We start from the raw sequence: 13,984 nt of genomic DNA, 5'->3' as shown, positions 1-13,984 counted from the left end.
ATGCAGTCTCACAACAAAAGCCCATGCTACTGGGTAAAAACCTGGTAAAATCTATCATCTCTACATGCCACATATACACACAGCCTCTCTGATCGCAGGGATTGGTTCTGGTTGCGAGGTGATGAATAGTGTCTTGATAAAAAGGTCTTGTCTAGTGCCAGTCATAGGCATGAGGTGACCCCTTAAGATAAACAGCCAAGGCATTCACCTGGTCCAAAAAGAAATGTTCATTTATCAACAGCAGCTTAAAATAGTGAAACACTTCATGTCTATACTGTGAAATAACTATACTATTTATTTAAGTTAAACTTTTCAAATTTGCTGTCAAATACTTCAGCTACATCACGTAATGCCAGCAAGGTAAAGGAGTAACCAAGAATTCATCCTTACAGGGGTTTACAAAAAACAACCAACACCCCAAAACCAGTTTCCCTCCCTTCTTGAAGCTTCCCAAATTCCACACGTATGCCCATACATGGCTACAGCTCTGCTTGCTAAATTAGTTAGGTCTGCTCTGCTGGTTTGAAGATGTTCCTGCGGGACTGTGGTGCTGAGCAGCATACACAATGTGCGTGTTTTGGTAGGCTGGTCAAAAATGCTTCACTTGGTAGTCTTGATGTTGTCATGTCCCACCATTCTCAGAATTTCAAATGCCAAGGAAGCAACAGCAACATCAGCGTGAGAGCTAGGAATTAAAAACAGTAACATCTATTGGACAGTCTCAGGGGAAAACTTTTTGTTCAAATTCTACATTTGCCTTTATGCTGGAAAATTCTCAATAGCCATTAACTGCACTGTATACCCCACTTTTCTGTTAAGCAGTAACATGCAACTAGGGAGTCTGCCCTGTAGAACAGTTTGTGTAAAAACAAATTTCAGCTCAAATTCACAGTAACTGCTGCCTCACTCAATCTCCTCTGTAAAAAGAAGATATAATTTATCATGCCCCCATGAATCTACACTCAGACACTTCTAGCTTGACAGAAAGATGCATTTTCACACACACAGCCCTCTCACTACAGCGCTGCTCCACGCAGGGAGGCAGTTCTACTCAAGGTGTTGTCCACCTCCTGCAAGGAGGACTGACTGCCCCACCACACAGAGCTCTGCAGGTTTGAGATTGCATAGTGGGGCCCTTTGCTTCCTCACCTAAGTTTTTATTATATGTATTTTGCCTAATTTCTCCTGGAAACACGTGTTTTTTCTAGCATTGGAACAGAGGCTCTAAGACATTGCTGCTAGTCCACAGAAACAAGTCTTTATTTTTATATAAACTACCATCCCTTACCTTTAGCTTAGAAAGGACACTAGTAGATCAATCTGTAACTTCCTCTGTTGCTGCTAATGTTGAACACCTACTGACAGTCCATGCTTTGGGGAACGCAGAGCTAGCCAGGAAATCCAAATGATCAGTCCACACTAGGTAAGCCAATGTCTTAATGAGCAGCAGTTTAAACCAGAAAATTTAGTTATCTGAAACAAATTCATCTTGGCAGCTGTCTTCACTGAAAAATAAATGGCTATGATCCCACATTTTAAAGCATAGATTTGATTCCACGTAGCTACTAAGCAGAATGGGTTGGTTATGTGTCACTCACTCTTAAAACTGCCTGCTCTGACTAGCCGAGGATGTATCAGAGATCGAGTCTGGCAATCCATGGCTGCTACACGGCAGCCGGAGAGCACTGAAAGCAGCTCGCAATCCAGGCAGTGCCCCTCTCTTGGCACGTGGCTGCTTGGCTGGTATCTTCCTCCTGCCACACAGGCAGAGCGAAAGATGAGAAACCTGTCTGTAAAAACTGAGCAAAGCAAAACCACTGCTCTATCACTTCAACCCAGTGATAATATGTGGGTAGAAGGGCCTGGGAGTTTAGACTACTCAGAGGATGGCTTAGCTCCAGGATCTCAGTTGTGGCCTTCTCTAAAAGGTTTCCAGTTCTGCGTAAGACACAGAGAGGCTTCTTAACCAGCTTCAAAGCACAGGTGAGGAGACCAAGTTTATTAGGTCACAAGGCATATTCTGGGAAAGATGCCGCATAAGGGAGTCTGGGGAGATGGCAGAATATCTATAACCTCCATGAACAAAATGGCCATTCAGCTAAACCTGATAAAGCTTGCTAGGCTTCTCCTGGCTGCCTGTTGCCAATTTACCCATGTCCGAGTCCATTACAGCCCCAAGATGCAGGCTGAATCCCTCTCAGTTTCCTCTGGAGGCAAATGGATATGGGCACATGTTCCCTAAAGATAGGGAGGAGGGGAAATGCAACCTGTGAGCTCTCAGGGGCTCCCCTGTTGCTGCTGCAGTGCGAGAACTCGGCACAGTGGAGGAACTTGGCTTACCCTAATGTATCAAAACACTCATCACTGGCATCAGCTAGAATTTGGTCTGCTGAGCATCTAGTGTCAAATAAGAGCAAGTGCTGTTTATTTGGGGCTCTGTGTTATGTGGTTTTCTGAGGACAGAAATGTATAGATAACAATTAGAGGAAGCGACTGCGCTGTCTAGTGCATCTAATGCTGAAGTGCTACAAAATATAGTGAAAACTAGTTCTAAAAGAAGAAAACCCCGTCCTTCCTCACTATCATCTTCAGTGGTGATGCCTGTGTCTCCCCTGGGGAGAGCAGATGTTCTACTTTGATAATTTAATGTGTCATACAAAAACCTGTGAGTCAGCAGCTGAATATGCCAGAGGGATGCAGACTGTTCTTGACAGGTTTGGTTAGTCCTCGATGTGCATCTCCTTGCACACACCATGTCCCAACATTTCCTCTCCACATCTGCCCACATCCCCCCTTCCTTCCAACACAGGGTTCACCCTGCCATAATACTGAGGAGCCAATTTTACTAAACAGCTGACACATATTTGGGAGCACAAAGAGCACTGAAAAGATTATCTTAGTGTTTCAAAAACTGATCTATAAACTACAATTTCTCTGAATTTTAGTTCAGCCAGGAATGAAATGCAGCCTAGCAGCCCATGGCAGGAGTGTAAGAATTGTTTTGAGGGGCAGAGAACAGTCATTCATTCATTCATCCAAGGGGGATTAGATGAGGGAAAGTCTATGGGAGTTGAGCTGAGGTTTGGCCAACTTGTTGGGACTAGCACCTCTGCTCTCACAGAGGATGCCACGGCATTCCCCTAAGTGTCACGCCTTCTCAGAGAAGCCACAGGTATTCTTAAACAAAAGCAGTTCTGTTCTTTGGTTGCGCATTTGAAAGTAATCAGCTTGCAAAGTGCACCAAACACAACTACTTTAAAACAGGGTGCATCTAGCCCACTCTGCCAAGAACCACTGACCAGTATCCGGTTATACAGACCAAGTGTTTGGAATAATATAATATATTAAAAAAAAAAAAAAAACCAAAACAACAACCAACCAAAACTGACACTTGCACAGACATTGAGCCAGACTGTGCAGCACACTGCGGCTCGCCGCAGCTGGGGATCAAAGCATGACGATGACGTGGCAGGAACTCCAGCAAGCTCTGAATGAGAGGAGTTTGGAGGAGAGCAGTGGGGAGGGGGGCCAGGGACAGAAACCTGAGAAGCTTATACTGCACAGAAGGCGATTACAGGAGAAGACTCTCAGCCCTGGAAATTCTTGGAAGCCTGAGGGAACTCACCTGGCAGTTTGGGCCAGGCTCTCTAGAGTTTGGATAAGAGCATCACCATCATTTTTCAGGCTCTCCGAGTGCTTCTCGTTTGAAGTTACCTGGAACAAAAAGAAAGAACCATTATCAAAGGCTTAGCAAGAAATTCCTCTCTGTCATTTTTTGTGGGATAGGGGAGAGGGAAACAAGTTATAGTATTTATTACAATTGTAAATGGAATGTGACGCTAAAGAGACCCAAGAGAAAGCGCCTTTTACCGAACAGGACTCAATTTTAGGCACAGACCATCTAAAATGTCTTGACTTAATTAATGAGATTCACTCTTGTTCCGAGTCCCTGTATGCGTGCACATTCACACATCACAGTCTGCCAATCCTGATTTCACCCTTAGTACCAATGCATATACAAGCCCATTTAGTCTGAATCTTGGGGAGGCAGTCACTTTCATTTCTCACTTCAGGGAAAAAATAACAAAGCTTGTATCAGCCTTCAGATCAGGACATGTGGGGTTTCTCTGAGAGGAGCCAGGTTAAAACCACTGCAATGGTAGCAGTTGCATATTGAAATTTTTCTTGCCCCTCATCAGTCATTAGGAATATTACCTGCACAGGACTGTCACCTACAGAGCAGGGGACTGAGAGACCAAAGATATATGCCCTTTTGTATCAAGTGAATCCTGATTATAGCTGATTTTGCTGCTGGTGTGTTTTATCACACTAATCTGTAATGACTGGTTTATTGTTTCTCCAGCCTTAAGTAGTATAACTACGCAGCTCCAAGCGGCTGCACATTTCCTGACCAGTTAAGCAGGTGGATGGGAAGGTCACGGGGGACATGACATGAAGTTGCACAGCAGTGTAGCACAATCAGACACTGAATACTTGGCAACTTGCTGAAGAAGCTCTTGTAGCTCAAAAAATTACTGAAAAGAAGGCTTGTGTGTCAGTTCCTGCTTGCAAAGGTAAATAAATCTCAGCCAAAGAGAAAGGAAAAGCGGAGGACCAGAGCAGCCGATTATTTTGATACTGGAGGAGTTAATGCTTGAAAAGATGACTTCTAATCCCAAAACCTGGCAAGGACTTTTAAGCTTTAGCATGCCGTGGCTGGCCCTATTTACCATTGATCAAGCATCTGGGCGATATGCCTTCACATCTCCCTCTTAAATCACAAGAAAAACTGTATTTACAGCTGCCACCCCACCACAATTTATCAGCGATTCTGCAACAGCAGTGTCTCTACATCTATAATCACAACATCCTGTAGTTAAGCAGTAACAGGGAACAGGGACTTGTCTGAAGTAAACTAAAATGTGTCCCATGTGTTGGAAAAAAACCAGTGATGCCATTACCCAAGTACGAATCACTGGTAAATCCTGATTACAGGTCATTAAACCTTTTCACTCTCTTGAGGTTTGTATCTGACCCTTTCAGTTTATATTTCAATAATCCATTCACCTGTTAGGCATGGAAGACACGTTTTAATCTGGGTTCTGAATGTGAGAACACCACCACACATAACAGTAGCAATACAGTTGCAATACAGGGAGAAAAGTGCTTTCACTACAAGACAGTGCTTTCTCTTCCTAAAGAGTGCTCATGCCTCTACCCAACACTTCCCCATAAGCTGCTGTCACGTCCTCTGCACTTGCCACATTTGTGCCCCTTGTTCATCCTGCATGCTTCAAAGAGGCAGAGGTCATGGGGGGAGGAAGGTCATTAGGACTGGGTCATGCTTCATTAAACTACAAGGTCAAATAAAGGTTACAGATCTCGAATTCTAATACAGCCTAACTCTTGGATGCTGACATCTGTACAACCCTCATAGTCTTTTAACAAATTAGCCTTTGTGCATTATACGTAGAAAGAACATTCAAAATATGCTCAACTACAAAATCTGGTAGCAACAATAAGTTATAATTCTAAAATGCTCTATTATTTCAGACAATAACTTCAGCCAGCTGAGTCATAGGGTCTGACTATAAGCTTGCCTGTGTTGCAACATGCCTTGTGTCTTTATTAAGAATACATCTCTGTGGATCCAATGCAATTGAATGGAAAGGATTAAAACGTCTTTATATGCACAAAAATCGTAACGGACAGGAACAGAAAGACCCATGAGATCATGTCCCCCATCTCCCTATTATACGTCCCTGTTCACAGCAGCTTTCGGCCAGAAGCAATGGGGCTTCTGCGCTACCTATCCATAGGGGCTACTCCCCTATCTAATAAAATGCTTCAATAAGATCCTTTCGGCAGTAAAAGTGGTACCACAAGGAGGGAAAGGATCAGGCCTTTAACATCATGAGCAGCCTGCAGACTGTTTCAATGAAGTCTAAAATGAATTTAGGAGACATTTTCTCTAGAGCATCAGCTAACAGTTTCACACAAGCCAAGGGGTGTTGGTGAAGAACAGACCCATCCAGCTGGCAGTGCCACCTGCACACACAAATGGAGAACTTGCACAGACAAAACATGGCTGTACGGATTTACACAGGCAGCTGGGGTTTCCCCACCCTGCTCTCCATCACCGGTGTCCAGAAAACTGCTTTCTGTCTACCACCAGGCATCCACACCACGGGCCTGGGAGAAGATCGACGCTGTGGTAGGAGGAGAGCTGCAGGTTGAATATCGGGTTAGCTGCCAGTGCCCTGTCCTCGACCGCAGCTGCCTACGTTTTTTTTTTTGTCAGTACTCCCATGCTGCTGCTGCTCTGACCGCTAGCATTTATTTGCCCTTTCTGTCAGGCTGCATAGCGGATCTGATTGCTGCCTGAGTGATCAGAAGATCTCTCGCATATGGCAGATTACATCTGCTTCACATAAAGCTCATGAGAAATATTGTCTGAATCACTGTTCACTTTCAAGACCCAAGATAAAACTTTGCCCAAGTTTCTTATTTAAAAATTGTTCCCGTTTTGTCTTTGTTTTGTTCCATAGATAAATTATGACAGGACATAAAACCATCAGTAACCAAAATTTTATAAATTAATGTATTTTTCACTTAGTTTGTTATTTTTTAATTCTATCCGGCATTGCTGTGCCTTTTATCCACACCAGTTCTAGTTCTCATTCACTTGGAATTTTAACAACTAGTTTAATGATCTCTTGTAGTATTGCTATTTGTTAGGGCTGGCTACAACACATATTCAATGACATAATCAATAGCTATTCCTTTAATTAAAAATGTAATTAAACCTCAGTTCAGTTTTATACTCACTGCAATTTAACAAGAATTTCAAAATTACTTTTGTTTGTGAAGCCAATACCCATCCAGCAGCTTTCCTTCCTTCAATTCTATTAAACAAGGATGAGCCATAAGGATTACCATAATTGATATGTAAAGATCAGTATTTCCTAAAATTTAGGATAGTTGTTCAGGTATTATGGTGCTGCTAAAGGTGACTGCAGGAAAAGATATAATATAAAACATTCTTGGTCTAAGAAGTTATTTTTACAATTCAAGTTTCACAAAAGCATGGAAACTTAAGGGACGATTACTTTTCTTAGTTCATAATACTGAACTGCTTTCTCTGATTAGTCATAACTCACATTTTGTAATTTATGACCAAGTTAAATGACCTAAGTAGTGAACTACTCTCTCACCATTTTGAAGAGAAAGAAATTCTCCTGCTTTGGTGAGGTTTCCAGTAAACTGTAAGCTTGATGTCTGTGAAGTAAACTGCGAAATAATGCAAAATATTGATTGGGTAAAAATAAGGATCTTTTTATATGAAACTTTTTTTTGGTTGAAGAAAGGCCTCAGGAGCATATTTAGCTGTACCTTCAAGTGTTATCTTCTCAAATAAACAACCACTGGCGATGTTTAACATTTCCACGCTCAATGGCTGCTTTTCTACAAGCCATCACCGTGCCTCTATATACAGATAGAGCATTTATGAAATGCCTTGCTTGTTTCTCACAAAGTGGCTTTTTGTCTTTCCCAAACACACATATTTTAACCTCATAAAGTGATGCTCCCTTACTTTTTCCTCAAAATTTAATACAATTAAGCTAATTACCTTTGCAGGATTAGTTAGCTCAAATTCTCGCTCAACTTTACCGACACTGGCTGAAAGCAGCCTCGCAGGTAACATGGGAGCTGCCGTGGGCTGGTTTATCAGAACCACCAGATACCTGTAGGTCCAACATTAGCATCACTCAAATATCGACACATGCTGTGAATAAAGAACCACTTATCCCCAGCTGGAGCCTTTTCTGTAAATGGGAGTTGCATCTTCAGCTAACACAGCAGTAAAACCAACCAGCAACATATTTTTTTCTGTGCACTAACTGGGACCCCATGTAGGACATGAAATATATTTAAAAAAATTAAGTTTTCAGAATAAAAAAAATTAAAGAATTAAGCACACTCCTATTGCCATCTAGATGCTACTTCAAATAATGTCTTCATAGTAAGTGCTGTCCCTGCAATTTTAAATGTGCATCTCAGACTTCTCATTCCTGCTTCCACCTGTGACTGGCTGAAGGCACCATCAGTAGGACACAGAGCCTTTCGTCCCCACCCAGAGCTGCTGCTTCAAATGCCACCCCGGCTACTAGTGATTGAAAGTTGATGGCTATTCACCGCTGCTTAGTGTGACTTTATTCCCATTTTTTAAGGAACAAATGTCACAAAATATAGTGGTGTCAAAAACATTGCTATAGCTGACATGACAGCCCAGCAAATAAGTCAATGGGACAGTAACTTCAGAAATGAGGCACAATGCCTGGGCTGGAGGAGAAAACCTTCCAGCGCTGCAGCCCATCTTATGCCTCTTGCAAGGCATTTAATGGTACTTTTCCTCCCAGGCTGTCAGCACCGAGCTATTCACAAGCACAGCAGCAATCAAATAAAACACGCCACTTGGTTTGTCATTCACAACTCATGATGACATGGCCAGAAATATGCAGCCATTCCTTCTTAACAGAGGAGCATGATAGCCAAGAATACACTGCAAACACAGACTTGTTCAGGTGAGCATCTATATGAAATAAACCCCACAGATCCATTGATTGTGTTCAAACTTACTAAATAAAAATATTTCTTTCACTATAAGTCCCTCTCCAAGCATATACATTAAGCTGGCAGTGCCCAGAGGAGGTATAACAAACGAATCCATCACTTCCCATGACGGATCAAACAGATCCGTCGCTTCTGTAGGCCTGCACACTTACTTACCCTTACAAAGTAATGTAACCCTACCTTTGCGTAATGAAGGGCCAGACCCAATAAAGCATTTGGAACCTATAAAGTACAGGCTGTAACGATTACATTTTAGGTGTCAGCTGCCAAAGAGGAATCCCAAGCAGAGACTGAAATACCTGCATGGTGCATGGGGAGCACGTAGTTGCTGAAGGGCATGGAAACCTGCATGTTGAGCACAAAGTTATCTGAATTCCCTCTCCTCCCTGGAGCTCAGACTGCCAACATGGCAAACAAAAACTCACGGTCTAACAGCTGAGACCACAACTCCAACCCTTTTCTCAGTGACCTCACAGCAGGCTACAGACTCCCATGCTCTCTTGCAGTCCTCTCCCCTTTCCTAGGCAAGTGAAGGTCACATTTTTGTCGCTGCGGCAGTTTCCACTGGATGGGGAGAGGCAGGGAGGTTTGGATGGTTCCATGCAGTGAGTGAATAACACCACAGCACAGGGACTTGGCAGGGAGGCAAGAGGCAGCATGGCTCTCCAGGTCGGAGAAGTTAAGCATGAACTCCCATTTACCAGGGGAGCACTCTAGCTATTAGGCCAATTTTATATCTGTGGCAGGAATTTTTTAAAAAATAAAACCAAAACAACTAAAACCAGCAACAAAAATCCCAGATATATACAGTGGGTTTTTGTGAGATGTTTAATCTGGCATTTGCTAGACGTGCTCTCAGCAGGTACCTGGGATTGGACCCTTCAACACGCTAAGGTGCAACCAATTTACAGGTGGTTTAATGAAAATTAATGGTAACTCTTGCCAGGCTCTGCAAGTGTAGCAGAGGAACACACAAGGACAGCGTGCTTGCAGAGACACTGCGTGCTCACGAGGATGGCCATGAGTTATTTTTGCTCTCCGTAATGTATGAGAGCTCATTCTAAAAGGGTAAAAACCTTCCTGGCATTTCCCCCCCATCACAGCATGCTTCCTTGCTGCTCTTCCCTCTACACATGGTTCAGCTGGAAAGAGACAGACACAGAACGTGTGTGGGAAGAACAAATCAAGTCGGACAAGTTATATTTATGTTACTAATTACCAACTCATTTGAACAGGCCTGAGCAATGTTGCTGGACCATAAAAACAAGAAATGAAAGTTACAAAAGCATGAGTGTTCCAGGTGTGCTTTGGCAAGCATATTGCAGTCAGGGATTGCAGACACACAATTACAAAGACTTTGTGGCCTTCAGATCCTGCAAATACATGTGAAAACAAGCAGGTATCTGTGACAAAAAAACCCTACATCAGACAGCTTAGCTCTGATTTGAGAGTTCAAAAATCTTTTTTTTTTTTCCTCTTTATGGATAAAATTTTTGTTCCACTGAAGTCAGCAGCAAACTCCTTTTGACTTTGATAAGGCCAAGATTTCATTTGATGTGTTTTGTTTTCTTCTAATTTGTATGTGCGCGCAGGTTTATTCTAAGTTCAAAGCAATTTCCACTGGTAACTTGGAAACGTACCAGTTTCCTGGCAGTCTGAAAGCTACGCTGTCTCAAGGACTCTTCACAGAGAGACAAGGAATGTCTCCCACATGCTATATAATGGTTAATTGATTTTGGACGTTTCTTGACACCTTCCACTTTGAGGCTATTCTCTGCCCTTCAGCATATACCTAACGCACACAAAGGCATGCTCCGTGGTTGTTGTAAAGTTGTAAAATTACCAACTCTAAGGAGCATTGTTTAAGCATAAGAGAAGATTCGTAAAACCATGGGGTAATTATTGAATGGAAGACTGCTGTCTTGTTTGATTTTTTTGATTTGGTTTTTATTGAGAGCAGTGTCCTTAGCTCGCTTTCAGGAAATACAAGATGTCTTTATAACCCAGAAAATATCCATTATCACAGCTTCCATCCTCTGTAACTAGTGAGTTTAAAATATTTGACTTAACAGAACTGGATAGGGCAACCTCTTCACATCCTTTAGAACCAGCTGTCCACAGCAACTTCATTAGCAAAAGTAAACGACAGTCCTGTCTGGCAAAAGGTGTCTCAAGGTGCTACAGGAGACTTCCACATAGTGTTGCAGTGTTGACAAGTTACGCATGCTCATAAGCCAGCCCAACATCAATATGACATTAAAAATAAACACTTGCCACCCCGTTGATGGTGATCTCATCTGCAAACACGGGTTCATCTGTCACCTGCATGCCAACGACTGCCTGAGGTACCCCTTCAGACTAGTTTCACTCTGTCTAAACAATGATCCCAGCCGGCCTCAAACATCAGGTTCAGCAAAATAGGAGCACATCCTGAGCTTACACAAACCTTGCAAGCCCCTCAGATCCCTCTTCCCGCAGCTCCTAGGCAGCTGCCTGTCCTCACCTTGCTGGATCTGCTGAGACCACCACCTCCCAGGTACGCCTCACCCTGATGGTCTCTTATGACTTCCCCCCTTACAAAAGGAACAGGGAAATCCACTGGAATAATTTTTCACTACCACAGCAGGTCCAATTTAGGCTTAGATCCTATGTTTATGTTCCTTTAGGATCTATTACAGAGGCTCCTGGTTGTCTTTTAGACCAAAAACCCTAAAAGCAGTTATGAACCCACACTAAAACAACACACAGATTCTCTGCATATCTAGATTTCCCCTCAAGTTCATCATTCCCTGGATCTCTCTTATGCAAATGTCCTTCATAGTCTCTCTTTCTCCTCATCAGCTTTTCTCCCAAAATAGCTTCTGACAATGAGCTCCCAATCCCTCTTAAATGTTGATTCCTCTTCTTTCCAGTGCCTCTGTCTTTTATTGCCTAATAATTCAAGTCATGAATAAGATCCCTGAATTTCAGCATCTGTCATCCCTTATATCTCCCCGAAAATCATGAAATAGTCTGACTGCAAAGTTTTTTTGGACTTATATCTGACTTTCATCGATATGCTCCATGGGTGAGGGATGGCCACCTTTTCTTTTCACGTACATGTTCTTTTCATGTTCATCTAGTACACCTGAACCTAGCTCTTTCACTGACATATTTCGTGCTATGACAATTCAAATAACTGCAAATATTTATACATGTCTAAGGGTAAGAATCATTACTACAGATAACTCATCTTCTCACTATTAGGAAAACCAGTGACACCCAGAACATACTGGAAAGTGCTGACCTTTAAATGGCAATTACCGCACAGGAGAAGTATGCAAGCAACCAAGCAATTACCAATTTCATAAATGCTTTTATATCCAAGGACACAAACCCTTGAGCAGCCATGCCTGTGATGCTCAGGTGAACTGGCCAAACCCCTAGGAACCTCCAAGAAGTTGCAATTTACTGAGGAATTTGAGTTTTAATGCATATAGTCTCCAAAAAATAATACCTCCAACTTAACATTGTCCCTTGTCCTGCTCTAAAATGCTTCTCATAAAGATAAAAGACTACTATGCCTTGACAAAGGCAGTGTGATGTGAAGAGATGCTGTCAAAGTTGTCCTTCTACATATCTATCAGTGCAATTCAAATCTGATCTAGTATACAAAATCCCTAGCTTCCCCTGAGCAGAATCTTTATATGACATTGATTAACTTTCATGGAGGATGAAACAAAATTGGAAAGCTCATGGTCACTTTGGTCATAATCTGGACTTGAACACAAGACTCCAACAACTAAAAATCTGTACAACTTGACTTAATGTGTTAGATTTTACCATTCCAAGAAAAGCAGGAATATGATGAGTTAAATTAAGAACTAATACAGATTATGAAAAATGCATACTTAAAGAATAAAAAGAGTAGCAAAATCTTGTTAGAAAATCATTATGAACTATGATTTTGAGCTAAATATTAAAGCATTAAACATTTGTTCCTTTGTAGCCCCTATAGACTCAGTTTCTATGGACACATAAAACTTGGACATAGAACCCTCGAAGTTTTCCTTAAATATCAAACATGGATAGTCTTTCATATACTGAAAAAAAGACAAAACAAAAGCTCTGAGGATTTTTTATTAGGGGAAAAAAGCATCATTATATTTATGCTTTATGTAAAAAGCAACTAGGAATGTAAATGACTGAACAGGGATGTAAGTCTATAAAACACCAATTTCTGAGGAAAATTATGCTTTATGTAATGGTTCAATTTCCATAAAATTGTAAAAACTGTCATAAAACCAAATGGACTTCTGAAATCAATGCTTGCTTATTGTCATGTGACAGATGGCTCTGACTGCCTGGCAGAGAGCAAACAGCTACCTAGTTGGTCCTCACTGACCTCAGAGAGAATCATTTTGGTCTATTCACATCTTTTTTTTAACAAGCCCAGTTGCATTTAAGTATCTTTACGGCAGCTAGTAAGTCATCCATGCACAATTACAGAGAGGAGGTCAAAAGGAAGTAATAGTGATGAGCCCAACAGATGACACAGCTAGGCAATCTCAACAGTATTGCACTATGTAAAATTACAGTGTACTGAAACACCAAATGAGTCCAGCAATTCTTTTGTGCCCACAGAAACAATGAATTAGGACTCCATAACGAAAACAACAGTGATAGTCACTGGGAATTACACTGGCCTTGAATTATGAATCGAATAAACAGGTTGCAGGTTTCAGAACTGCCAGTTTCACTGTACAACCCGAAGGAAAACATCTGTCCGTGTGAAAAGAGAGCAGATTTCTCATTGTTGACCACAGCAGCATTCCTTTTCAGACAGCTCCTGTATCTATTCATAATCATACTGGGTTCCCAGTACCCAAATATTAGCACAGTGCTAATCGTTGCGGGGGTGGGGGGTGGATGTCTCGGAAAGCAAACACGTTCCAAACAAGGGGGTAACTAACTTCCCCCAGGAACATGAGTACGCAGTATACCAGCCACTGGAATAAAGAATAAAGACTTGTCATTCTTGCTGCTCTCTGAAATTAAGAGCAGGTCCCATATTTGATTCTCCCTCCACCCCGTCAGCATCATTAAAGAGCAGCTATTGCAGATTGACTGAATACTTTAATGGCAGTTGTGAAAACAACCATCAACCAAAATGTCAGCCCAAATCTGCACTTAGCACAGACGCACATATACTTCCAGACTTACACTGCTTATTCTAAATAAACACAGTAAGATTTAATTCAGAATGAAGAGTTCAATAGGCCAGGTTGCGAGTAAGCGCTCACAGTTACTTCAGAGGTTGTCCCCCCTCACCACGTCTTGCACTGCAGGTAACCACAAGTCCTCAGCACAT

At 42.0% G+C, this 13,984-nt stretch overlaps 1 protein-coding gene across 4 annotated transcripts in view; it reads right to left on the bottom strand.

Annotated features, from left to right (window-relative positions):
* Positions 1 to 272: 272 nt before the first annotated feature.
* Positions 273 to 13,984, bottom strand: part of ULK4 (unc-51 like kinase 4) — a 267,671-nt gene continuing 253,959 nt past the window's right edge. For all 4 annotated transcript variants that reach the window (XM_052794377.1, XM_052794405.1, XM_052794385.1 and 1 more), the window contains 2 exons: positions 3,626 to 3,714; positions 273 to 685 (listed from right to left, as the gene is read on the bottom strand). In XM_052794377.1, coding sequence (XP_052650337.1) covers positions 601 to 685; positions 3,626 to 3,714 — 174 coding nt within the window. In that variant the 3' untranslated portion in view covers positions 273 to 600. The remainder of the gene's footprint in view (positions 686 to 3,625; positions 3,715 to 13,984) is intronic.

This window comes from Harpia harpyja, chromosome 1 (genome assembly GCF_026419915.1).
Source record: "Harpia harpyja isolate bHarHar1 chromosome 1, bHarHar1 primary haplotype, whole genome shotgun sequence".
Lineage (NCBI taxonomy): Eukaryota > Metazoa > Chordata > Aves > Accipitriformes > Accipitridae > Harpia > Harpia harpyja.
The sequence above is the reverse complement of the archived record's forward strand: the minus strand, read 5'-3'. Positions and strand labels throughout refer to the sequence as shown.